The sequence below is a fragment of the Candoia aspera genome, chromosome 1 (genome assembly GCF_035149785.1).
Source record: "Candoia aspera isolate rCanAsp1 chromosome 1, rCanAsp1.hap2, whole genome shotgun sequence".
In the NCBI taxonomy this organism is placed as follows: Eukaryota; Metazoa; Chordata; class Lepidosauria; order Squamata; family Boidae; genus Candoia; species Candoia aspera.
In genome coordinates, this window is record NC_086153.1 from 343,222,685 (window position 1) to 343,247,595 (window position 24,911).

At 58.3% G+C, this 24,911-nt stretch overlaps 2 protein-coding genes across 2 annotated transcripts; one reads left to right on the forward strand and one right to left on the reverse strand.

Moving 5' to 3' along the window:
* Positions 1-2,533: 2,533 nt before the first annotated feature.
* GADD45B (growth arrest and DNA damage inducible beta) lies at positions 2,534-4,402 on the forward strand. The gene is made up of 4 exons (XM_063291015.1): positions 2,534-2,903; positions 3,021-3,122; positions 3,273-3,495; positions 3,607-4,402. Exons 1-4 carry the CDS (start codon positions 2,860-2,862, stop codon positions 3,718-3,720), a joined length of 483 nt encoding a protein of 160 aa, XP_063147085.1. The 5' UTR covers positions 2,534-2,859; the 3' UTR covers positions 3,721-4,402.
* A 17,472-nt stretch (positions 4,403-21,874) lies between these two features.
* LOC134487731 (3-galactosyl-N-acetylglucosaminide 4-alpha-L-fucosyltransferase FUT3-like) lies at positions 21,875-23,201 on the reverse strand. Its single transcript, XM_063289724.1, has 2 exons — positions 23,153-23,201; positions 21,875-22,980 (listed from the first exon to the last, which is right to left on the reverse strand). Exons 1-2 carry the CDS (start codon positions 23,199-23,201, stop codon positions 21,932-21,934), a joined length of 1,098 nt encoding a protein of 365 aa, XP_063145794.1. The 3' UTR covers positions 21,875-21,931.
* Between the last annotated feature and the right edge of the window lie 1,710 nt (positions 23,202-24,911).

Consider the following 24,911-nt stretch of genomic DNA (forward strand, 5'->3'; position numbering starts at 1 on the left):
CAACAATCTTGCAAAGTAGAAGCGTGAACCAAAAGGGAACTTGCACATTAAGCTTAATTACGTTCAGAAATAAATTCAGTCTTCACATAGTAGATAGATGAAGAACAAAAAAGGTAGCTTACGTTTATTCAGTAGATCTGGATACAAGTAGGTTCATAGTGGAAAGCACTTACTCATCACTGGTTCTTTGTAGACACATTTCTACGTGGAATAGAAATGTCTGCATGCAAGCGAGAGAAAAGGACGAGAGCTGCATTCTGCAGCACCTCCTGCTTGTGGGTCTTTCAGAAGGGTAATGGAGATTGTTAATCCCCAAACCCAAGAAGAAGGTGTGGGGGTGGGGGGTTCCCGTGGCAACTGCCCTTTTTACCCTCCCTCTCTACTTGTCACGGCAACCTGGGCCAGAGCATCTGCGGAGCAAAACAATCACCCCTTTCCCCGGAAAGACAAGCACGGGGGTTGCAGGTTGAGTGATCAGCAGGATGTCCCCAGGGCAGCTCTGGGAGGGCAGCCGCTGCAGGGGTTAGGCCACTGTGGCCAAAGGGGAGCAGCAGGCAGGTCTGGTCAGTGCGGTCCAGCTCTGTGCCCCGACGGAGGGAGGGAGGTCATCTTCCAGGCGCTGCCAAACCCCACTCCACAAAAGACTGCCACTGGACAGCCCCAGGTTGTGCAGGGCCCCTTTGGGGGGGGGGGGGCTAGGGGGTCACAAAATTGGGGCGGGGGAGAGAAAGTTGACAGCAGGGAGGGTGAGGACACGCGTTTGTAGGAGCAGAGCCAGTACCTGAGAGGGTTGCATCATTTGTTTTTCTCGGGTGGAGGCTCGCAGAACGCTGGCTTCTCCGTTTTGCTTTACTGGGGCAGACGTGCGTGTCTCTCAGCCCAGGCCCAACGGCGGGAAACCGCGGGCAGCGCAGCGGCTGGGCTTGGGGGAAGCTCCAGAAGGCAGAGGGAGCCCCGAGGCTGCAGGTGGCCCGGCGCGACTTCCGACGTTTCTTAGAGGTCTCCCCCTGCTCTCTGGGGAGTCCAGGTTTGGCCTGCAGGTGGCAGCAGCAAACTGCTGTTTGGCGTTCTCAGACTGTGAAGGTAAACAACCTTTTAGGCTGGCCTGCTTTTCCCTGAGCCGAGGATGCCTTGGAGTGGAACTGGGACACACGCAGCAAGGCCGCGTTGGGCGCCGGAGCACCAAGGGCAACACTGCAGAGGTCTCGAGACAGGGGTCAGGTGAGCTGTGTCGGGGGGCGCTCAGACGACCACAGTGGCAAGAGCCTCCCTGGCTTCCGCTCAGCTGATCCAGGAAGGTGGTCCGGGATGGGATGAGCCCGGGTGCGGGGAGCAGAGCAGGGTGCTCCGCACAGCTCAGGAGGAAGAGCCCCCGTGAAAGGGGGAAGCCTGTAAGATACACGCGTAGATCAGGGTTTCTCAACCTTAGCAACTTTAAGATGTGTGGACTTCAACTCCCAGGATTCTCCAGCCAGCCTTGCTAGATACCTTTGTGCCTCGCTAGAATTCACCGGGTATTTTCAATTGCAAGTGGAGCTGAAGGAAGCGCAGGTGTTTTTCCAATTCACCCGGCCCCTTCCTTGGGCAATCTCGTAGCCTTCAGGGGGTCGTCTCTGCGTTTGGTTTTCCGAGAAAAGGGGTGTGATGGAGTACTCTGGTCTGCACATACTGTGACACGTTTTATCGACTTCCCTCCCGGCCTCCCTCCAGAGCGCCAGAGCGCCCTGGGAGAAAGCCGGGCGGCCAATTCGGAGCGCTCCAGGTACAGGTGAGTCAGTGGAAGTCAGTGGAAGTCCCGCCCCAAGAATCCTCCTGGCGTGGCTCTGGCGGGAGGAGAGGCCGTCCAGGCCTGGGGGCGATGCACCGCGGGAGCTCAGCGTGGGGAAGAAGCGGCTCTCCCTTCCTGTCCGGCGGCGGTTGAGTCACGAGGCGAAGAAAGCGGTGATGCAACGCGCGTCGTGTGACCGGGCGCCCTGCAATCAGGGTCGGCCGGCCGCCGCGACCTCTCACCCGCTGCGGGCGGGAGGCTGATTTGCTGAGCGGGGCATTTATCCGGGCGGGGGCGGAGAAAGGTGCCTGGGCAAAAGTGGGGAAGGGCCGAAGAAATGGAGTGGGGATGGTCTGCAACCAAAAGCCCTTCCCACTCGGCCCCGCACGCTGGTGCGTTTCCACCACCACCACCCCTTGCCTGAGTTTGCGTGTGCATCTCCCCCGCTCACCCCGCCCGGCTCGCAGGCTTATTTCCCCTGCTAATAATGTGTGCATCAGGGTTTCTGGCGGTTTGCCACCAAGATCCCGCCACCCCCCAGTGTAAAATTCCCCTGGCTGACTCGCCGCCCCCACGAAGAGCCGCCTAAAGACTTGATCGCCCGGGCGGGGAGGGAGGAAGAGCTGCGCTGCTCGTTACCAAAACAGCCCCCCACCGCGCCAGGAAATGCCGCTGCTGGGAAGGCTCAGCCGAAACTCGGCACCTTTTCTCCCCCAGAGGCAACAGCTCCGCTTCCCCCGTGGGATTCCTCAGTGGGCGGCCAATGACAAGGCGCGCGGGCCGGCCTTGGTTGCTCGCGGGCCAATCGCAGCGGGAAACGGGCGGAGTGCGCCCGCCCACCGGGCCAGGCATATAAGGCACTGTCGACGGCGCTGCCCCGCAGAGTTTCGGTCACCGCCGCGGGGAGGGTCGCTATCTGGGGGCGCGTCGTCGGCGGAGACCCGTTCAAGCTGGGACTGCTCTCGCTTCGCTTCCCTCCCCTCCTTTGGATTACTTGCCTGGATTCCTCTTCGCTGCTGCCGGCCCGCTTTGCGGGGAGGCCGGGGTCGTGTTCCCGCTTTCGACCGCGGGAATCGGAGCTCGCCCTCGACATGACGCTAGAGGAACTGGTGGCTTGTGACAACGCGGCCGAAAAGTGAGTTCGGCTGTCTGGCGGCGGGGGAGGGGGCGAGACGGGACCGGGAGCGGGAGGCGCGCGCGATGAGCCGAGCGGCCCGGGCGCCTCTCATTCCGGCCTGCGCTTTCTTCCAAGGATGCGGTCCGTCGGCGAGGCGTTGGAGCAGCTGCTGGTCGCGGCGCAAAGGCAGGGCTGCCTGACGGTGGGCGTCTACGAGGCCGCCAAGCTCATGAACGCGTGAGTGCCTCTTCATCCTTCGAGCGCGCGCGCGCGAGCAAGGAGGGAGGCAGTCGCCGGGGGAGTCGCCTCGGCTTGGCTGCCCGAAAGTAGGGAGGGCGGGCGAGCTAGCGCGGGCCGCCGCTGACCCTGCCGCCCCCTTCCCCGCAGCGACCCAGACAGCGTGGTGCTTTGCCTGCTGGCGGTGGACGAGGAGGACGGGGAGGACATCGCGCTGCAGATCCACTTCACCCTGATCCAGGCCTTCTGCTGCGCCAACGACATCCACATCCTGCGCGTCTCGGGCCTGGAGCGCCTGGCGGTCGTGCTGGGCGAGGGGCCCCAGGACGGCGGCGCCGCGGAGCCGCGTGACCTGCACTGCCTGCTGGTGACGGTGAGCCGGCGCGGACGGAAGGGCTGGGGCGCTGTCGCGCGGAGGGGCCGGGCCGGGCCGGGGGCGGAGGCTTGCTTGAAACTCAGGGGCCCTGTGTGTTTCTCCCAGCAGACCCCCCACACGGACTCCTGGACCAGCCAGGGCTTGGCTGAAGTGGCCACCTACTGCCAGGAGAGCCGGTGCAACAACCAGTGGGTGCCCTACGTGGCTCTGCAGGCGCGCTGAGGCCCCTTCCCGGTTTCTGCTGCGGGCGTCGCGTGTGAAACCATTGCATCCACAGGAGGAGGAATGTTGTTTCTGTAAAAATTACGGTAGCGCCTGACTGTCGGAAGGCGAGTGGGGATGAGTCACGCAGACAGGCGGCGGCGGCGAGCGGGCGGAAGGTCTGACCAGGCCCGGAGCAGGAAGGGGAGGAGGGCTGCTGCTGCTGCTGCTGCTGCTCCATCAGCTGGCTGCTCGGAAGGAGGCGGAAGGCGGCTGTGGGAAGCAGTGGGCGCCAGGCTGCCTGTGGGCGGAGGAGCCTCCTGCACGAATGCCAAGTGGACCGCCAAGGAGGGACTGCGCTGGACAGCCAAGCCACCGCTCGGAGGTTCAGGGTCGGAGAGGGGGAGAAGGAGGCCGGAGCTGTCCCCTCCCAGGACTTGTAGGGAGGAGTCCAGAGGTAACCCAAATTCTCCTCCATGAACTTGCACAAACAGGACAGATTTTCAAAAGTTAGCTGCAAAGTATTTTTCTACTTCTAAGAAGCCTATTGATGGTGAAAGTTTTTATTTATCTTGGAAGATTTGCACATTTGTTTTCAGCCTTTTTCTGAAGATGAGATTCTGAAGATAGAGGAGCCAAATGCAAATTTATTCTCATGCCTGGATTAAAACGATAATAAACACATTTTATGTTCTGAAAATAATGCATAAGCCTGTCTTGAGTCTTTTTTAGGGGCTGGCTTTACCTTCAAAGGCCTCTGCCAGCATTCCTCGTGCGCTCACGGGGTGGGGACGAGGTGCAAGCTCTCCAGAGGTGTGCTGTTTGCACAGGATCAGCCCCAGCTGCTGTGGCGATGCCTGCAGCTGATGCTGTCGTGTGGCATTTCTGATGGATGGGGATTTACTTGAGCTTGGACTGTGGTCCCTTCCAGCATGTCGGCAGTACGTGAGTGCACTTAATTCCGTTCTCCCTCGGAGGATCTTGGCTCAAAGGAGTCAGTCAACACTCTCTGCAAAACATTCCCTTTGTTGTTTTTCTGCTTAGCAGAAATAAGCCAGGGCCTTAATCAGCAGAAAGGGGTTTTTGTGTGTGTCGGTGAACAGATGTTGTGTAGCTGGAGCAGGTTCCAGATTGCAACAGACCTCACTGTTTCACCCTGTTGTAAAAAATGTGTGTTCCAAAATGTTCCTAAACGTGTTCCTTTGGATCTGGGGTGGAGAACAGAGAAGCAAATGGCCTTGCCAAGCTGCTGAGGAGTGAACCAGGATGGCCTTCACCAACCTTCCATCTGCCAAGCCCCAAGGGCAAAAATCTAGGTGACCCTGCAGGATGCCAGAAATTGCTGCAACTGACTTGTAAAAGCTTGGGGTGTGGAGAAGGCTTCCTTCCCAGTCCTCCTCCTGCTCTTCCCTCCTCTCTAGCCAGCCCTGCCCTGTGAAAACCGGAGTTCCCATTTCCCAGAAGAGCCGAGGGGCCGCCCTTTTCACTGGGCAGCCGCCCCAGCCCCCCTGCCCTGCTCAGATTCCTGGGCGGTCTCGCTCAGACTTGTGATTCTGCCTAAGGCTGTTTCTGAACCCCCTTCTTCCGGTTCCTGAGTTGCCGCTCCTGCAGATTCCCAGAAACCTGGCTGGGTGCTGGGCAAAGTTTCCCTGGCAGCATGCAGGGCCAGGCCTCTGTTAGTTCCTGAAAGCTCCCCACAAGGCAAAGGGATTATGCAAAGCAGAGGGAACCTTCTGAGAGGCAGCAGAGCTTCCCAGAACTGAAGATCTGCCCGCTTCTCCCACAGCTGCTCAGTGTGCAAAAGGCTAAGTCGCACTGAAATGGGCCCGCCTGTGGCTGCCTGGGCGTTCTCTTAAGTAGGAGGGTGACCTTTCTCCGGTTAGTGGCTGGGACCTCTGCCAAGCAAGAGTGTCACCTGAGGAGGAGTTTTTTTAAGGCTTGTCTGAAAAGGCCTCCAATTTCCTGGTGCCCCCTTTCTTTCTCTGCAGCGGTGACCAACCCCCCCCCCCCCAGCTGCGATCCCAGGGAGGGGCCTGCTTGCAGTCAGGGGACATCCCAGTGGAAAACCCCCCTCAGGCTGTGGGGTGCTGTGGGGGAGGGGGGAGCCTATCAGGGCTGAGGTGGGTGGGGAGAGGGAAGGGGCTGAGGGTCCCTTCTGAGTGGGAGGCAAGGGAACCCTCACAGGCCTGCAGGGCAGGGCGACCACCTGTCCTTGCCCTAGTGAACGCTCCAGGGCGCCTGGGGATGGAGACCAGGCCAGTGGTGGAGAGCCCTTCCTTTGGAGGCCTGGGGCTTCTTGCACAGTGTGGTCTACACACACACACACACACACCTGCCTCCAACTGGACTCCGACACCCATGATCCTGGAGAGCAAGGCCCAGTTCTCCCCCCACCCCGCCTACTCCTGCAGTCCGCTTTGCCTCCGGGGACTTCCTGCCCTGCCCCTGCAGAAGGCTAAGCCCTCCTCTTGTGGCCTCCTGCTGGCCCTCGCCTGTCCCAGCAGTGCTGCAATTTGGGCAGCTCCGGCAGGTCAGGAGTGCTCCCTGAGGAAGCCATGGTGGTCTGGCAAAGGCTGCTTTTTTGTGGGCTACCCAGAGGCCAAATCTCTGGTGCAGATCCACAAAGGCCCTTAGACCTGATGGCAAAATGGTACCTCCATAATCAGATCCAGTCTATCTTGGTTTCCATGTGCTGGAAGACAAGCAACAAGGGATCAAGGCTTTGGCCCTGATGAACCTTTGGTCACTGGTCCAGTCCCACAATTCTCCACTGAAGAAACCATATGATGCTTTACTTGGCCAAAGAACACATTTCACTTTTCTTCATTGTCGGGGGAGGGAGGGAAACTTCTAAAAAAAGACTTCTGCCCTAAATGAGACTACCTTTGAACGGTGGAATAAAATAAATCAAGTCCTTTCTCTTTAATAGTGTCTCAGGGAATGATTTGCCACCTGGAGCAGTTCCTTCCTTGCAGAGCAGGCCTTTGGCTCCGTCAGGCCACGGGCCGTTCCCCACCTCTGAACCTCTAGAGCAGCGTCGCTCAACCTTGGCCACTTTAGGATGGGTGGACTTCAACTCCCAGAATTCCCCAGCCAACATGGGAGTTGAAGTCCACCCATCTCAAAGTGGCCAAGGTTGAGACACGCTGCTCTTGGGCCAGGCTGCCGACCCTTCCAGGTAGCCCCACCATGGGACTGCCCCTTTGGGACGGGCCTGTTCCCTCTTGGGCCTCCTGGAGCCCTTCCTGTCCTCTGTGCTGGACCCCTCCCCCCTGAGCCTCAGCTCACCCGGATCCCAACCCATCAGGTGCAGCAGTGGCCCCGTGGCCTCAAATCGAAGGAAGGGCTGGGCGCACCTTCCCTGCCCTGGGAATCCTTGGCGAGCCCTGGCCTCCACCCGGCTCTCTTGTTTTGCTGAAGGATACCAGTAATTGGTGGCTGGCTCAGCCATCCGGCTCCTAAAAGCAGGTGCCCGTCTCCCTTCCAAGGGAGCGACCGACATCCTGCAGACCTGCTTGGCAGCTCAAGTGTTGCTGCTGCTGCTGTTACCCTGAATTGCTCCTGCAGGCATAATGGCCTGTGTTGCCTTTCCCGGGACCGAGAAGAGTGGGCCTTCTGCCGCTGCCACCCACCAACCTTTATGGTCTACCACAACCTGCACGCACACGCACACACACCAGTTGGTCTTACAGTGCTTGGGATGCCAGGCCAGCATGGCTCACGGGAGTTGTCCGCACTGGCCGGGAATTCTGGGACTTGTAGTCCCTGCACTCTGGAGGGCCCAGACACCATCTTTGCAGAGTGGGATTGGGATGGATGGTCGTCAGGGGCCTGGGTGTTCCCCAGACCAGCCTCAGTTTGGGCCTCCCAGCCTGCCAGTTCCGCCTTGGCTCCCCCAGCTGGGGTGGGGGTGGGGGCTACAAAGGGAACCTGCAGTTACGGCTGCAGCCAGACGGCAGGGCGACTGGGTGGTCTAATTGGGCTCCTCGAGGGTTTTCTGGCCCGGTCCCTCTTCAACTTGTTTAAAGACAGAGAGGCCGCAGGGTGTCCATGGAAGTTTCCATGAGCCAAAGATAGCTGCTGGCCACAGGGCTCGGTGCCTGGAGCCCCGGGGTCTTTAGGAAGAGCCACAAGACCCCGTTGCAGCCACAAAGGTTTTACCTGTGGTTTCAGGCGGGACGAAACCATTCCCAAAGCAGCTGCAAGGGGGTGCAGGGGGGCTAAAGTGCAGAAGAGGCGCGGCTCCACTTCCCGGCCACTTCCTAGCAGATGGCCTGGCTGGTTCCCCCTGGCCTCCTTCCTAGGGCTGAGAGAGAGACTGGCGCATGGTCGCCCAGCTGGCCTCGTGCCTCGGGCAGGACTGGAACTCACGGCAGCCCGGTTTCCAGCCTGGAGCCTTAACCACGATACCAAAGTGGCTCTCAGCCGCCACAGGCCGCCGGCGATGCTGGTAGGAAGGAGACCGGCGCTGCACATCCCCCCCCATCCCCGCGCCCAAGGGCTGCAGCCGAGCCGAGCCGAGGGGAGGCGGCGGGGAGCGGGCCTCGTGGGGCCTCGCTGAGCTGAGAGGCGAGTGCGTCTCCCCTTCCCCGCCCCCGGCCGGTCGGAGCCCCTGGCCTGGGCGGAGAAGAGTCTGCCGGGGTGGGCTCGGCCGGGTAGCCGCTCCGCACCCTCCCCAGAAGGGGGGGAAGCTCGGGACTTGAACTTAGCGTGCCCAGCGCGCTCACACGCCCGGGCTAACAAAAGTGCTGGTTCTACGCTACTCAGTCGAGCCCGGTGCAGGGCGACTGCCCCGCGCGAGCCGGAGAAGGGCCGGGGGAGGCGGCCGCCGTCCCCTGGGCCGCTGGGGCTCTCGGCGTTCCTGCCCCGAGCGCCCCCTCTCCATTCCGGCCAGGACAGCCCCTGCCCGCCTGGGCTGGCTCGTCGGCGTGGAGCGGAGCCGCGCCGCCCGGGCGGCGCTTTGCCGGCGCCGGGAGACTCGCCCGGAGGCCAAGTCGAGGAGAGAACGGCCTCCCCGCTCCCGCTCCCGCTCCCGCTCCTCGCCCCTCCCTCCCTTCCCTCGAACTACAGGGCGGGAGGAGAGCCCAAGACGCGCTTCTTCAGTCGGTCACTCCGTCCCGCCGAGGCAGGAGACCCGGAATCCCAGACGGTTCCTAAGCAAGGGCGGGGGCGGGGGTTGTTCCAGCACTCCCGGCAAACAGCGAGCGCCGTGCGGGGGAGGCCGGAGCAACTCAGCTCCCAGCTGCAGCCCGCCCCTTGAGCCCGAGGTCAGCAGCCCCGGGGATTCCGAGTGGACTGGGCGGGGCGGGGGAGAGCTGGAGTCCCCCAAAGTTTTGAGCCACCTCCGGGGATGAACAGAAGCAACGACTGGTTTTGCCTTCAGAAATGTTTGCCGGCTTCCCTTAGCCGTGGCGTCATCTTAGCAAAATACCTGAAGAGCGGAGCAGCCTCCCTGGGGAGGGAATCGGCTGACTGGTGAAGGGACTGCTAGCTGGAAGGGGGCCCGGGCAGCCCGGAGAGAGACAGGCCCTGGGGAGGCGCCAGAGGGTCCCCACGGGCTCACGGCCCCCTGCCACCCCCTTCCACCAGGCAAGGGCTGGGCACACATTTCCTGGGGCCCAGAGGGGGGCCCTCACTGTTAGGAAGCACATCCCAGCATCTCGCTATCAGCGTTCCTTGAGGCCACACTTGAGGGTGTCCCGCATCCTGGGAGAAGAGAAACCAGGGCTGGGTGATGTCCTTCCAGGGACCTGAAGAATGCTCCTCCCCCCCCCGCGCCCCCCCCCCGTTCAAGGCTAAGCAGTCCCCCCTTCACCATCCTTCCGGGGCCTCCTCCCCCGCTGAACCTCTTCCTCTTCCCTGGAAACCCTTCCCTGCTTACAGGAAGGCAGGTGGTTGAATGCTTCCCAAGATCATAAGAGGGGCCCTCAGACCCAGAGAAGGGGTGGCTCCCTTGCATTGGGGGTGCCTTTTGTGGGTGCTTGGATCTGGGGTCCAGGGCCACCAGGCCCCTTTCCAACTCAAGAACCTGGGTTCCACTGAGGGTCTAGACTCTGCACCCAGATGTATAAATTAGCCTGGGTGCCTTTTCTGCCCAATGGGGGCTTTGGGGAAACTGTTCCAGGAGGGTAAATTAGGCCCCGGGCAAACCAGGAAGGAGGGAGAGTCCTTTCCAGCCTGGAAGGAGGCTCAGTATTTTCTCTGCCAGCTCTCCGTTCCCCACTTCTGGTGTCTGGGAAGGAGAAGCCACCCTTTCCCTGGAGAGGCCCTTCCCAGACGTGTGGGGTGGGAGGGCCTGGGAAGCAGGGCTTGCTCCCCGACCACTTCCCTGGGATGCGTCCAGGGTGACTTGGCCTCATCCAGACCCTGCAGTCCCTGGATCCTTGCAGAGTGAAGAGGGGTGGGTGGCTGGATCTGTGCAGTGGAAGACAGCAGAAAAGGGACGCACAAGAGTAATTTGCACAGGTTGCACAGTGGGGAAAGGGAGTGAACAAGGGTAGGCCTAAAAGGGGGGATTCCTTTCTGTGGAGTTGCCTAAAGGTGAGCTGGCTTTCTTCCGAGAGCCTTGGATCGTCCCTCCCTCCTCCTGCCATGGAGGGACCCTCCTGGCAGGCTTCCAACTGGTGGAGCCGCCCAGCAGGAGCCTCTTCTCTGAGGCTCCTGCACATCGTTCAGAGGCCCTGGACCCTCTTGGCCACTCCTGGGCGCTTCTCCCTGTACACACCAGTTTCCCAAATGGGAAGCGCAGCTGAATCAGCCCTTTGCTGGGGGGTGGGGGAGAGAGGAGCATTTTACCCAGATGGTGATGTGGGGGGGGGGGGGCAGGCAAGGCAGGGAGTCTGAGTCTGTTCGGGGAAGGCGGCGGGCGTGGGGAGGTTCTCTCCCGCCTGGATCACGGCCAGGCCAGGCTGGAAAGGTAGTCTGGGGACAGGACAGACAGGTGAGGCTGCCTGCGGCATCTTGTCTGCAGAGAGGCTGCGGCTCCCGTGCTGCAGTCACGGAAGACACCCTGGACCGCAGAGGGCTGCTCGGATCTGGCCCGCTCCTGCCCTGCGACCCCAGAAATTGACTGGCGAGGCCGATGCTCCAACAGCCCCACTCACCCTCCTCCGTTGGGGGGAACGCTACAGTTGGGGTGCAGCCCCCAGAAAGGCCCTGCCAGCCTCATTCAGTCCTGCCTGCCCAGGCAGGCCTCCAGCCCACCTGCTTCTTCCCAGGCCGGGAGACCCTCTTGCCTCTGCAACATCCAGCCCCCAGAGACAGGGCCAGGAAGGACAGAGATGGAGAAGAAGGGCTCCGAGGTGGGCGGGGGGGGCAGGAAGGAGGAAGGATGATGTAGCCTCGGAGCAGCCCTGAGGCCTGTGCAAGTGAGGAGAAACAAGCATGCCCAAAGATAAGAGGCATCTGCTTTTATTTAAAGAACACCAACAGGTTGCTAGGCCTTTCCGCTGCAAAGAGGCTTGAAAGTGTGTGTGTGTGAGACAGAGGGAGAGAGGAGAGGGAGAGAGAGAGAAACAAGGCTCCGAAGCCAAGAGGGTGGCTGAATAAGCAGGGACTTTGTTCCTCGTTGTGATTAAGAGGCAGAGTGAATTATCCAGAAAGGAGGGAGGCCTGTTTTGACTTGCTTGCTGGTATGGCTTGCCAAATTATTTTACATTTTTACATGCCAATTTTTCATTAACCCAATGAAAGACAAGCAGCACAATTATATCTGTTGTGTAGAAAAGGAGAAAAATGATAAACTGAGTTATCCAATGCTGTCAAATGTCACAGGCCAGCCATGTGCTATAAAAAAAATCTGTTTTGCAATTAATTTCTTTGGGTGTAACTTTTTTCCTGCTGGCTTGCGACATGCTCATTAGGTTAAGAAAGGTCCGATGCAAATGTGTTTACTCCACTCTTTTTAAACACTGAGGCATGTGAGATATCCATCCTAATTCGGCACACCTCGCCTTCCCTTTTCTCTTGGTGGCTGTTAATACGCAAGAAACCAGTGCCGCATTATAGTCTGGGATCAAGAAGGAGCAAATGCCTAGGCCTGTGGCAGGCAGAGTGGGGATGCGGCATCTTTGGGGCTCTGCCCAGTGTGCCAGGAACAGAGTGGAGGTGCAGGTGGCACCGAGGCTGGTCCCAGGAGAGCAGAAACTGCACAAACACACCTTTCTCAGAGGGTGATGGGGCCAAGGCTTGTCCCTCCTGAGAGGGCAGCCAGCTGCCGGCTTCTCTGGCAGAGCTGGTTCTCCGGGCTGCATCGCGTGGCAAAAGCAGATGTCACAAGCAGCTGTGCTGGCGGCTGTGGCAACCTGCTGGATTTCCGGTTGGGTGGGGTAGAGGGCCCCGAAAAAAAAAACACACGGAGCCCTGGGGGTGGGGCATTCTCTGGCAGGTGCCACCAACACCCGCACAGCGCCAGGGAGCTGGATCTGCCCCTCTCGGCCACACAGAGAACCCGAGAGGGCAAAGGCATCGTGTGAAATGCCTGGCACAGCACTTGAGGGAGGCCCCAAGCTGGGGGCTGAATGGCCAAGGGCCTGGGGTCAGCCCCTCCCTGGCAGCCCCTCCACCGTTCTGGAAGCCAGGAGCAAAGCCCCTGCACAAACAGGCCTCGACAGGCCTCTCACCCCCAGCCTTCCTGGCCACCGGACCTGGGAGAAGGCCCCCTTCCATGACTGGCCCCTCTTCCCACCTGCAGAGAGGTCCAGGCGAGCCTCAGCATCAGCCTCAGAGGCTTCAGGGAGAGGCTTTCTGCACACACCCCAGTGCCCCCCTCTCCCGATGGCCAAGCCGGGGAGAAGCTTTCTGGAGCACTGCGGAGCCCTTCCAAGGCCTGCCAATTGGGGACCTGTGCCAGGCGATCCTTGGCAGTGAGCCTGGAAGAGCCCTGCCTGGTCCTTGCAGGGGGCCAAAGGGGGCAGTGCTCACTGGCTGACTCAGCCGCGGGTCCCTCCAGGGCGGCCAGCGAGAGGGATTCCTGGCCTGCAGCGGAGCTGCGACTCACTCTTGGTTTATGCCTCCTTCTGGGTTTTTTCCCGCAGGAGGAGAGTGGGAAGGAGCTGGCGAGGCACGTCTCACGACTCCTTCCCACATCCTGGGAACCTCCTGGCCAACACAAACGTCAGCAAGGAAGTGACCGTTTGGTTCCCAGGAGCAGAAGGCGAGGCCATTCCCCTTCCCCCTCAGATGCTGGGAAGGGAACCTTTTCTGGAGGTCTGGCTGACCCCCACCCAGCGGATGGTCGGTTTCAAGGCGGCCTCGGTCAGTCCTGCTCACCCTCTGACCCGGCTGGCCAGGACTCCCACTTTTTGCCAAGAAGCTGGCTTCTTTGTGCTCTTTGAGGGCACTGCTGCGTCCCACCACGGGCAGACGCGGCTGAGCGGGATCCGATGGTTGGTTGGATTATTGCAGGCAGGCCCTGGTGAGCTTTGCTGGAGGCGGGGACACACCTGGACCCGACCCGCGGTGCCCCTGCCCCAAGAGAGGCCAATTGTGGCACATACTCTCCCCCCCACCAGCAGGTCCATGGCAGGAATGGGGGTATGGGGGCCCCCATGGCTTTGCTTGAGCTGCCACCGGCTGCCCCTGTCTGAGAATCCGTGGCCTGGTGGAGGGCAGGTGTGGCTGCTCTGGCCACAGGTTCACCCTACCCCGTGACCTGTAATTCCCCTCAGCCAGCAGCAGGGAGTTCCAGGGGCCAGGACGTCATGTGCTCCCCTCCTCCAAATACAAGAAACACAACAAGAGCGCTGGTCTAGGGAAAGAGCCCCCCGAAATCAGGTGCTGCCCCTGTGAAGCCAGGGTGCAAGCAGGGCCAGGGATGAAGCCCAGGCAGCAGGAGTGGAGGCAGCGGGGGGGGGGGCAGATCTGGGGAGCAGGGCTGGAAGACAGACTAGCTGGCATACACAGGCTTGCCTCCCCCCACCCCGCACAGAGGGATCCGGAGGTCAGAAAAAGACTCGTCCTAGTTGCTTCCCAGGTGATCTCCCCTGATCACACTCCAAAGGGCAGCTGCTGCAGAATGCCCTCAGGCCCTGCCCAGGAGGGGGCCCTGTGCCTCCCCCCCCCTGCCCCTCAGGGCTTCCAGGGAGCTGGTGAGAAGGAAGGGCTGCTGGTGAAGCTGGGCCCAGGGAATCCCTCCGGGCCATCCAAAGCCCAGGGAACACCCTGCCTGTGCCTGCCCTGGCTGCATAAACATTGCAAGCGGCCCTTCCTGCTTGTCTGCTGACGCCAATTTCAGAGGGGAGCCGGGCTGCCCATCTCCCCAGAACAACCTGGACGTCACAGCGGCCTCTCTCCGTCACGTGCGGCTGGCTGCGGGTCAAGGCGAGAGCCTCTGCCCTTTCTGCCTGCGGCACCCAGCGGCCTTTCCCATCAGAGCGTTTGCTCCTCCCCTTCCCTGGCCAGGGCAGCCCACCAGCTGTGCGGATTCCTGCTCAGCCTGGCTGGGCATGACTGGACCAGGAATGGCCAGTCTGCTGCTCTTGCTCCCCGGAAGGCTGGAGCCACGGTCTGTCAGCTGGTGGGGCACCGTCTGGGCTGCCCCCATGGGCTCGAGGGGCAGCGGGAAGCCCAAATCCCTCCCCCTCGAGGAACGTGTCATCCCCTTATTCTCAGCTCAGTCACTCTGTCTGGAATGCAGCTGAGGTTGTGCCCAGCCGTGCAGTCGGGCCCCGAATTCCCCGGAGGAGTGGCATGACTGGGAAGAGAGCTTGAAGCTAACTGTCCCTGAACACAGACGATCCACTGATGGCTGACTGAGGAACCACGACTTTGCAGCAAGACCAGGCCGGTTTATTTGGACCAAACCGGAACAATCCATCTTGCCCTGAACTCTGCTTCCAGCATGGAAGGGCTGCCCAGTTAGGGTGGCTTATTGCCAGCCTTGTCCCCAGGGAAGTAGGCATCCTCAGGACCCAGAGCCTCACACGCCTCCTCCTCTCTTTCTAGAGGCTGAGCTCACTCTGGCAGTCCAAGAGGGACTGTCCTGGGGAGGGTGAGACCACGCCAGGTTGGCTCTTCTTCTGCGGGATCCCTAATGAGGAGAAGGAGGGGGCCTTGCTGAGGGGCACGAACCCAGGAGCAGATCTCTGCCTTTCCGAGGAAGCTGGAGCAAGCCTCCCCCTGCCAGTCGGTCCCTTGGCACCTCTTGGCAGCACCTGCAATCCAGGGTGCCCTGTGGTGGAGCCCTGTCGGTCCTGGAGGGGAGGGGGAGGAGGCGGCTCAGCATTACTTCTCGTCACCCACTCCTGCTGCAGCCCTCACAAATGGCACCCCTGGGTGCACCCACTGGGAGGGGCAGGGCAGGGGCGGTCTGAGCTTCTGGCTCAAGCCAAGCGGCGGCTGTCCCAGGAAGGGAGCAGCCACTCAAAGGATGCGCCTCAATTGGTCCCCCACCCCCGTTTCTCCTTTGGTGGAAGAAGAGAAGGGGTGACTCGGGGGCCTTTGGGCACTCCGGCTTCCTGGGGCAGCCCAGGACGCAGGAGTCCAAGCTTCCCTGGGGAGGGATCTTGCAGCGGGGGGGGGGGGAGAACTCTGGCAGGCTGGATTTTTAAGAGAAAGTTGTGTGCATGTTGGTGGTGGTGGGGGAGCTAATGTCATGGCTGTGATTCTTCAGTCACTTCCAATGCCACGTGACTCAACAGTCACCCTTTGCCAGATGGTCTCCCCTCTGAGCTCTTGCTGGTGCACGAGGGAATGCTGGCTCACCGGTCTCCTGCCGGCCTCGTTTCTCATCCCAGAAGCCAAAGCCAAAGCCGAAGCCGGCTGCTCCTCTCCTCCACCTGCACCACGCTGGCGCTGCCTGAGGACAGAGTGGCAGACTGGCTTTTGCAGGCTCTTCTTCCGCCGCCCACGAGAGATCCCCTCGCTTGCTCCTGTCCCTCCAAGAGGCTCCACGGGCCGAGCCGAAGCCGCCGATGTTTCTCCAAGCTGCTTCACGCCGGTTCCTGCCTCCAGCATTTCTCACATTCTGCACGTCGGTTAAGCAGATTAACGGGATGACCACGGGCAGCCTTGGCAGACTCCTTTCAAGGTGTGGTTGCCCTCTGCTGCTTCCTGTCCGCCATTCGGACAGGCCAGAGGTGGTGGTTGTCCAGGACACCAATGTTTTTATTAATTAATTAATTAATTAATTAATTAATTAAACCAGGTGATCAACCCCCACAGCAACTTTGTCCAGCCACATCACAAGCAGCTGCTTCTCTTGCACGCCCCCTCGCTCTCCCCAGTAGCTCGCTGGAGACCCTCTGGCTCACAGAGAGGCCACCCTCTGGATCAGGGTGGCATTGTCCTGGCTGGGAATGCCTATTCGGTTTTCCTGGCAGAACTGGGATGGGGGGCCGTTTGTGACCTGCCTGCCCTGGGTGAGTCTGCCGGGAGTCTCCCATCCCAGTGGGAGGATCCTGGGTCTGTGCAAGCCCTTTCTGAGCCATGAAAGCGGGGATGAGGTGGGGGCGGGGTGGGGGGGTGTCACAGCATGCAGAACTGGATGCCTGAAAAGCATTAAACAGCCTGCTCTTTCCTCCCGGCTCCTCCTCCTCCTCCTCCCAGCAGAGACCCGCTGCAGTGGTTTGGCACATGCTGCTGAAAGGCGAAGAGTCCCCTGTGCTACTCCACAGTAATCTGGACTGCCTCGTGGTCTGCAGCTCTCCTGGGGGAGCCTGGGCCTTCTGCATTTTGCCAGGGAAGCTGCCACGAGGCCAGCCGTCCTTTGTATCTTGGCTTTGCTTCCCATGCGCAGCCCAAGGCAATTAGCAGTTCCTTGACCTGGTTTCTGGGTGATTAGAAGCTTCTCTGGGTAATCCAGTTCATGACTTGAAGAGACAAGAACAGCTTCCTTGGATTTCAAGCTAGGAAGTTTTAGCCCCTGGGATGAGGTGCCCCAGTTTACCCTCTGAAAGCAGAGCCAAGCTGTGGGCTGGTGAGGAACTGGGGCAAGGGCTCCTTGCCAGCTCTGCCAGGGCTCTCCTGGTGATGCTGGGTGCTGCTGTGCCCAGGACAGAGGGCTTCTGTCCAAGCGGCTCACTGTCTTGGGGTGGGAAGGGCCGGGCGCCGCTGGCAGAGGACCCTCCCTCCCAAGCTGAGGGGCCAGGACTGGTCCTCTGCCAGGCCAGCTGCAGGGCTGTCCCCCCTCCCCCCTCCCCCCCCCACTGCAGCCAGAAGCGGGTTCAGCATGGCCAAGGGCTTGCCAGGGCTGTGGGCTGCCCTACCCTGCGGCTGGGAGAGGCTGGTCCACAAGGAGGTGCCTGGGCAGCCGGGACGGGGGGGGACGCCTGCCAGCTGCCTCCAGCACCCACCTGTGGCTTTCGCCTGTGCTGCCTTCTCACCCTGCCATGGTGCTGAGTCGCAGCCTGGAAGGCGTGCTCAGGCCAGCTGTGAGGCTTTGACGTTCCTCCTGCTGTGCTGGCGGATCGCCCGCCTCGCAGCTCCCCTAACTGGCACCGGCCAAAGTGGGAGCCAGAGGGCGGGGGAGCTTGGACCATGCCAGCCCAGAGCCTCAGCTTGCCTTGACGCAGCTTTGTGGGCTAGTGGGAAGCCAAGCCACAAGTGGGGCAGGCATTGGGCTCCCTCGCGGCAGTCCTGGCCCTGCCGCCTCTGCCCCCCAACTCCCCAGGCAGAAGCTTTGCTGAGGCCACCCTGCCCGGACCCAGAGGCTGGTGGGCCTGACAGAGCTGCCCTTCCCTTCGGGCCCCGAGGGCATCGGGGCCGACCCTGGCGCAGGGTGCAGGGAACAGCTTTTTCCCTTGCCGAAATGGTTCCTTGCGCCATGCTGGCGGTGCTTTATTCCCAGCCATTGCGTAAGTGGTGGAGTGAGATTCTCTTGTACATTCATCCCCACTTCTCTGCTCAGTTGGTTCCGACCGAGGTGGCCTGAAGGCTGTGAAGCAAATATACAAGTAAAAAAAGCAGCCAGAGGACCCTTGATGGATCTGCCCTGCACACATGCACACACAGCCTGTGCTTCCCTTCGATGTGAAAGCAGAGATGAAACGGGAACGGGGCTCCTCCGCTCTCTCTCTTGCTCCTCTGCCAAAATGTCTCCATTTGGGGAACATGGTGAGCCCCCCACCTCCTTTGGCTTTCTCTTGCTGTTACCAAGTTGAAGAAACCCCCTTGCTGGATTTGGCCTCTCCTGCCAGCCTAACCTCGTTCTCTGCCTTCTTGACCTCGTTCCTGTGTTTCTGGGCGGAGGCTTTGCAGCCTCCTTTGCCACCTTCCAACCCCAAGAAGCCCCTTCCTTAGTCCAAGCTCCTTCCTGAGCTGCCTGTTCAGCCACATTGGCTCCTTTGGAGGGTTTCCTCTTCACTGCTACAGCTTGAGGCTGGGCCAGCCTTAATTCCCTTTTCAAGAAGCCCCACAGGGGTACCACATCTTTCCCTTTAATGTTTTCTTCCCTTGGTAGCTTCCCTACTGTTCCTCTTGAATAAAATCAAGCTTTCTAAAACCCTTACCTTAATCCATATTTTTCCAACACCCCTATTTCCCTCCATCCGGGGGGATTCTGCACAGGTAAGTTCATTCCTGATGCATAAGGCGACCCCACTTCCTCTCATGCGCAGCCTGCCCCCCGCCCGCTCGCCCAGCGTTCCGCTGTTGGGACCTGTAACCCCACTGGCTAGCTTGCCTTAGTGCCTCTGACCCCCACCCGCCTCTGCCTGTTGCTGAAATGGGGTGCATTCATGTGGAGACGTAAGGTAATGGCTTGGACCCCCCATGTCCCGTCTCCCCTTTCTGTTAAGGATTTTATTTTTTTGGTTAAACTAATAATACCAAAACACTTCACTTTGCTGCTCCTCTGTAGGTTTTTAAGAGGGGGCTGGACAGCCCCTCCTGGCCGAATTGGTTTTCCTGCACACTGCAAGGGGTGGACAGATGATCTTGGTGATCCCTTCCAGCTCGCAATTCTGCAACATGGAGACCAACTGACCTGCTTCCCTCATTGGGCAGGCTCAGCTGCTGGAGGGACAGCAGATCACCTTTCCTACCCAGCCAGCCCAAGGCCTTCCTGCCAAGTGAGGAGGCTGCCTCGCCCTTTGGGTCAGCTGGGGACAAAGGCTGGATGTGCCAGGCCAAAGGAATCCACCCCGTTTGGGAGGCCTGGCAGAAAGTCGCGTGAGGCTGAGCTGGCAGGTGCCTGAGGATGAGCCAGGCTGTGCCCGCGCACGACCAGGGCGCCTGTCTCTGAGAGCATCATCCACAGCTGGATTGGCCAAGAAGAGATGGGGAGGTGGAGGCGAATCCCAGGCGGTGCTCCTTTGAGGAAAAAATCAGCCCCTGGCAACATCAGAAAGGAAACCCACCCAAATCTTTCATGCTTCTACACTGGGGATTTCAATAGCTCACCCCAATTTTCTCCTTGCACAGGAGTGTGCGTGTGTGAGATTCATGCAAACCCGTGTGCCAGGCTGCGTTGTCTGGGCTAAGCACAGACAGGGCACAAAGCCTGTCCTGTCACCTGGGAGGAGGTGAAATGCTGCCGATCCAGCTTGGCTGAAACCTGGCAAGCCGCTGAGTCAGCGCCTGTGGGCAGAGTGGGGTGCGCGAGAGTTGAAGCTGCCTCCTGCTGCTGCCACTGCAGCCAGACTTGACAGGAAGTGGCAGACAGGCCGGCATCAGAAGCCGGGCGCGGGCTGGGCCCCGATAGGGGGTACTCCCAAAGCCAGGAGGGTCAGTGGAGAGGCTCTGACTGGCTCGCACGAGGTTTCTGATCTGAACTGGCAGGGTTAGGGATCCACCCGATCTGCCTTATTTGCTCCATTGACCAATTGTCCTGCTTGCCCACAAACAAAAACAGCAGCTTTGCAGTAGAAACACGCCTAGCCCATTTTAAGATGATGCACCCAGGAGAGCCCTTCCTCTTTGCTTCACCCCTCCTGCCACCTGAAGTTCTTCACACACACACACACGCAGGGAACTGTCCATGCCGCACCCTTGGGATGACTCTGATCAAACCCTATTTTCTGGATGCCCCACCACCCTGCAGCAGAAACCAGGCGCACAGCCAGCTTCCCACGACATAACCAGCTCAAACAGGGGATGGAGTGGCTGGCTGTGGGTCAAGTGTGGAAAGGCAACCGCTGCAAGAGGCCCGTCTGGTGTTGGCCCTTACCGGGGCCCTCCACCCAGTCAGACCTCCCACAGCCACCCTGGGCATCCCATAGCAGAACCAGCTGGCCCAAGAGGCCAAGGGTGGCTTGCTCAGAGGGGCACCTCGTGGCTTGGATGATCTGGCTCAGGGGAGGAACAGAATAAGCACCACCAAAGCTGGTGCTACATGTTCACCTAAACACAGTCCTTAATTTTGCTTCTCAGTATGTAAAACTAAGCAAGAATTGAGAATAAGTAAATGAGGGGCTGTCTGCTCCAAGGCGGGGGCGGGGGGTGGCCAAAAGGCATGAGGGGGGCTCCTCCCCTCTTTGGGTGGGGTGTCTAGAGAGAGTGGGAAGTGAGGCGAAGGCAGTGAGAACCAGCAGAAGCTGCTGAGATGGGGGCAGAAAGGGTGGGGCTGAAAGGAGGCAGATCAGATGTGAACAAACGCTCAGGACAGGGACCTTGAGATGGCTTGATCATAGGAAGGGCAGGAATCATGCACATTCTGTGGACCTGCAGGCCTCCTGGAGTAGCCCCATCCCCATGGAGGGCAGGAACCCAGACTGGAGCATCCCCAGGGAATCCCACTGGGGAGAGCCGGGGGCATCTCTGGGTCTTTCCTTCCACTGTTGCTGCGTTTACTGTTACTAGGGGTTTTCTTTTTAAAATGCCATTGGAATCTGCCTTCCTGTGACTTAAATCTATTGTTCGATCCTCCATCCTTTTTCTGCGCAACATCCTTTGAGGGCTGAAGGCCGTAACTGTGTCCTGCCTCCCTGCCTGCCTGGGGTTTGGTCAGACCACCAGCCAGGCTCCCCAGTAACCAAGGAGACGGTGGTTCATCCGTTCCTGCAGATTCAAACTCTTTGAAGCTGGATCCCCCAGGTATGTTTCTCTATGCAGGAAGGGGGAAACTGGATTAATTTCTTTTCCTTTCTTCTGACCACCTGCCTCTGGTCTCCGGCTTTCTGATTTTCACACTTTTTCTGGAGTTGGCAGAACAGTGCTTAACAGCCAAAGAACATAGTGTGATTAAGTGTGTATGTAGGGACCTGCCCCATCGCAAGTAAATTAATACCAATCGAAGCAAACACATGGTATCACCGTAGCACATAAGCCAACTAAAACTCTTCAAAACATCCTTTAAGTAACCCCAAAAGACCCAGCAGCCCAAGAAGAAAAAACAGGAGTTATTTACAACATACGGTGCAAAGACTGTCACAGCCACTATGTAGGACAGACAGGCAGAAGACCAGCAGAGCGCATCCGCGAACACCAATTAGCAGTCAGAAGACACGATGAGAACTCCTTAATCTCACAGCACATGGACAGACTCAACCATAGTTTCAGCTGGGAAACTGTGAGCATCCTAAACCAAGCCAAATCCAAAAACACCAGAGAATTCCTGGAAGCCTGGCACTCAGACCAAGCAGCCATCAACAGACACATAGAGGTAAACAACGTTTACATACCATTCAAAAGAGACAATAGAAAAGCAGAAAGACCAGTACCCTCCCTTGCCAGCAATCAACACCCAGATATGCAAAAATCAACACTAGGATTAACACCAGATGAACCATCCAACAGCACAATACACCCTAATCAAGGAACTATCAACTCAGGCAATCAACCAAGCAGCAAACAGCCCAATCAAGGAACTCCCAGGGAGAGAACACCCCCCCTACCAACACAAGCAGGGCAGGCCACGGTATATAAACTGAGAGCAAGGCCCCCTCCCTCCTCGCACTGAAGATGCTGCCTAGTCTGGCAATGAAACGTCTGCAAGGAAACAACCAGGCTTGGAGAGCACCCAGGACTCCACAATAAATTAATAATTTCTGCACAGATTCACTCATCACGAATTCCCCAATTCTACATTCATCAGTATAATAAAAACAGTGTTTCAGGGTTTGTCTCACAGGTTTTATTCAATTAGTTCACTCTGACACGTTATCCTTTACCTGTGTGTTAACGTGAAAGATATTTGCAAAGCAGCAGCAGCAGCAGCGACATCCAAGTGACCCGTCCCCAGACGGCATGGCTTAAATCCCGAGTTTCCATGCTGCGTCTCCACAAGGCAGCTGATGGGCTCAGCCCGGACATCCCTCTCACCTCTGGGAAGAGGGTCCCTCCCCAGGCAGCCCCCTCACCGAAACCACTTGCTCAGCTCCGGCAAAGTCTGGTATGTGGCTGGCTGTCCTTGCAAGGCCCGGCAGGCTCTGCAGAACTGGAATCCCCAGGATTTGTATTCCACCGGCTTCAGCCACGCTCGCCACTGGAAGAAGCTCTGATACTGCTCCTCGTCCGCATCCAGCTCACGGAGGAACGTGGCCAGCTCTTGCGCTGTTGGGAAGTCGCCAACGTGGATGAATGAGTGTGGAGGCAAGAAGCGCTCATAGCTCTTCCGCGGTGGCCCGAGGACCACTGGCACCGCTCCGGAGAGGAAGGCGTTCCGCCAGACCTTCTCAGTGATGTAGTCCTCGTGCTGCGAGTTCTCGAAAGCCAGGTAGAATTTGTACTGGGACAGAGTGGAGAGGAGCTTGTTTTGAGGGAGAGGCCAGTGCCTGCGCCCATAAACGTCCACTGGGAGGTACTTCTTCAGCTCCTCGTAGTATCTCACCCGCACCTGGACAGAGTCGGACTTCCAGTTGCTGACTGCCCAAGCCACCAGCTTGGACTTGGGAGGGATGATGACCTCCTGGGGCTCAGTGTAGACTTCCATCCACCCATATGGGGCAAAGATATCGGAGTCTCTTCGGTAGGACATGGAGAGGTTGAACAGGTTGTCCATGAAGGCTGGGACAGGATGCTTGCTGGGCGGCTCAGGACTGTACCAGATCCAGCGCTGGAAAGGTGGCCTTGGATCTTGTGGGAGCTTTTTAGCATCCAGATACACATCGTGATGGTGCACAAGTACCGCATCTGCCCTCTGGTACCACCTGCGATCAGCTGTGAAATGACAGTTGGGGACACCGAGGACCTCCGTGCAGTTTTCAATGGGGACATGTATTCCGTAGGGCCAGGTCCACAGCAAGATGGTGAGATTTGAGGGGTTCTCATCCTCCTTCAGAGGCTTTGAGAAGCTTCGGAGGTAGGGGAAGAGTATTAGGCCAATTCCAACCTGCAGGAGGACGAAGATGAGAAACTTCCAACCGATTGTGGGGTTTGCCCATCCCTGGGATTTCATGGAGCACCCTGGGAAGGGAAAAGAGGGGAGGCAGCATAAAGCAACTGGAACTGTTAGTGTCCAAAAGTTTGAGAGAAATAATGGTGAATTCCCAAAGAGAATGGCGAAGAACAAAATCATATGACCTGGGGAATGACAAAGGAGGGCAGCCACTCATAGACCACAGGTCTTTGGAGAAACCGTTGATGACGTTCAGCTGCAGGCTGAGGTGGCTCAGAATCATCGTCATCAGTACCTGAGGGACCACCTCTTCCCCGCTTCATCAGCCTGTCCCACCCGGTCATGCAGAGAGGGCATGCTGTGGACCCCGTCTGAAGAGAGTTCCATCTGGCGGGGTCCAGGAGGTGGGCCTTCTCTGCAATATCCTTCCCCCGGAAGTGAGACTGGCCCCAACGCTCCTGGCCTTTCGGCGGAGTCTGAAGACCTGGCTCTGCCACCTCACTTGGGGCGGAGAGGGAAATAGATCTACATGGGGATGGCGGCTATAGACCACTCCTCCCATGCTTGGACTGTTTTAGATTCTTTCGCCACTTGGATTTTTTATTTTTTACTCTTATTTTTGATGGCTGAAAGTGAAGAGGAACTGAGGAGCCTTATGATGAAGGTGAAAGAAGAAAGTGCAAAAGCTGGTTTGCAGCTAAACCTCAAAAAAACCAAGATTATGGCAACCAGCTTGATTGATAACTGGCAAATAGAGGGAGAAAATGTAGAAGCAGTGAAAGACTTTGTATTCCTAGGTGCAAAGATTACTGCAGATGCTGACTGCAGTCAGGAAATCAGAAGACGCTTAATCCTTGGAAGAAGAGCAATGACAAATCTCGATAAAATAGTTAAGAGCAGAGACATCACACTGACAACAAAGGCCCGCATAGTTAAAGCAATGGTGTTCCCTGTAGTAACATATGGCTGTGAGAGCTGGACCATAAGGAAGGCTGAGCGAAGGAAGATCGATGCTTTTGAACTGTGGTGTTGGAGGAAAGTTCTGAGAGTGCCTTGGACTGCAAGAAGATCCAACCAGTCCATCCTCCAGGAAATCAAGCCAGACTGCTCACTTGAGGGAATGATATTAAAGGCAAAACTGAAATACTTTGGCCACATCATGAGAAGACAGGACACCCTGGAGAAGATGTTGATGCTAGGGAGAGTGGAAGGCAAAAGGAAGAGGGGCCGACCAAGGGCAAGATGGATGGATGATATTCTAGAGGTGACGGACTCGTCCCTGGGGGAGCTGGGGGTGTTGACGACCGACAGGAAGCTCTGGCGTGGGCTGGTCCATGAAGTCACGAAGAGTCGGAAGCGACTAAACGAATAAACAACAACAACTCTTATTTTTATTTATTTATTTATTAATCAAATTTATCACTGCCCATCTCCTGAAAGGGACTCTGGGCGGTTTACAATATTATATTATTTATTACTGTAATTTTAAACTGTACATTTTATTTATTGTATGATTGTTGTTTTAATTGATTATTGTAAACCACCCAGAGTCCCCCGATGGGAGGACATGGGCGGGGACAAATTGGATAAATGGATAAATGGATAGATAGATAGATAGATAGATAGATAGATAGATAGATAGATAGATAGATAGATAGATAGATAGATAAATAGGGGGCACAAAGTCCTCCAAAACCAAAATCAGTTTGGACTTTAAGCAGTGGGATTCATCTGACTCCCTCGATTTTAAGCTTCTGAAGGGCTCATGCAAAATTTCCAAAATGGGAGCTCTGTCCAAAGCTTGGAGGGGAGGGGTGTGAATTCGGGGCTGCTGCAGCCCAGGTTCCTGAAGACGGGGTGGAACCTGCATCGTGGCCGGAGTCCGAGTGCCTGCTGTGGCTGAGGTCTGTGTGATGGATTTCGGGCCAGGGGAAGGAGGGAGCGCATTCCAAGCAGGGAGGCATTCTCGCAGGCAGCCTTGAGCGTCTTGACCGGCAGA

Coding starts and splice junctions, on each gene's coding strand:
- LOC134487731 (XM_063289724.1), bottom strand. CDS start 23,201: ATGACGATGATTCTGAGCCACCTCAGCCTGCAGCTGAACGTCATCAAC. Junction 22,981..23,152: donor GCAGCTGAACGTCATCAACG/GTTTCTCCAAAG, acceptor TTCCCTTCCCAG/GGTGCTCCATGAAATCCCAG.
- GADD45B (XM_063291015.1), top strand. CDS start 2,860: ATGACGCTAGAGGAACTGGTGGCTTGTGACAACGCGGCCGAAAA. Junction 3,123..3,272: donor GCCGCCAAGCTCATGAACGC/GTGAGTGCCTCT, acceptor CCTTCCCCGCAG/CGACCCAGACAGCGTGGTGC. Junction 3,496..3,606: donor TGCACTGCCTGCTGGTGACG/GTGAGCCGGCGC, acceptor TTCTCCCAGCAG/ACCCCCCACACGGACTCCTG.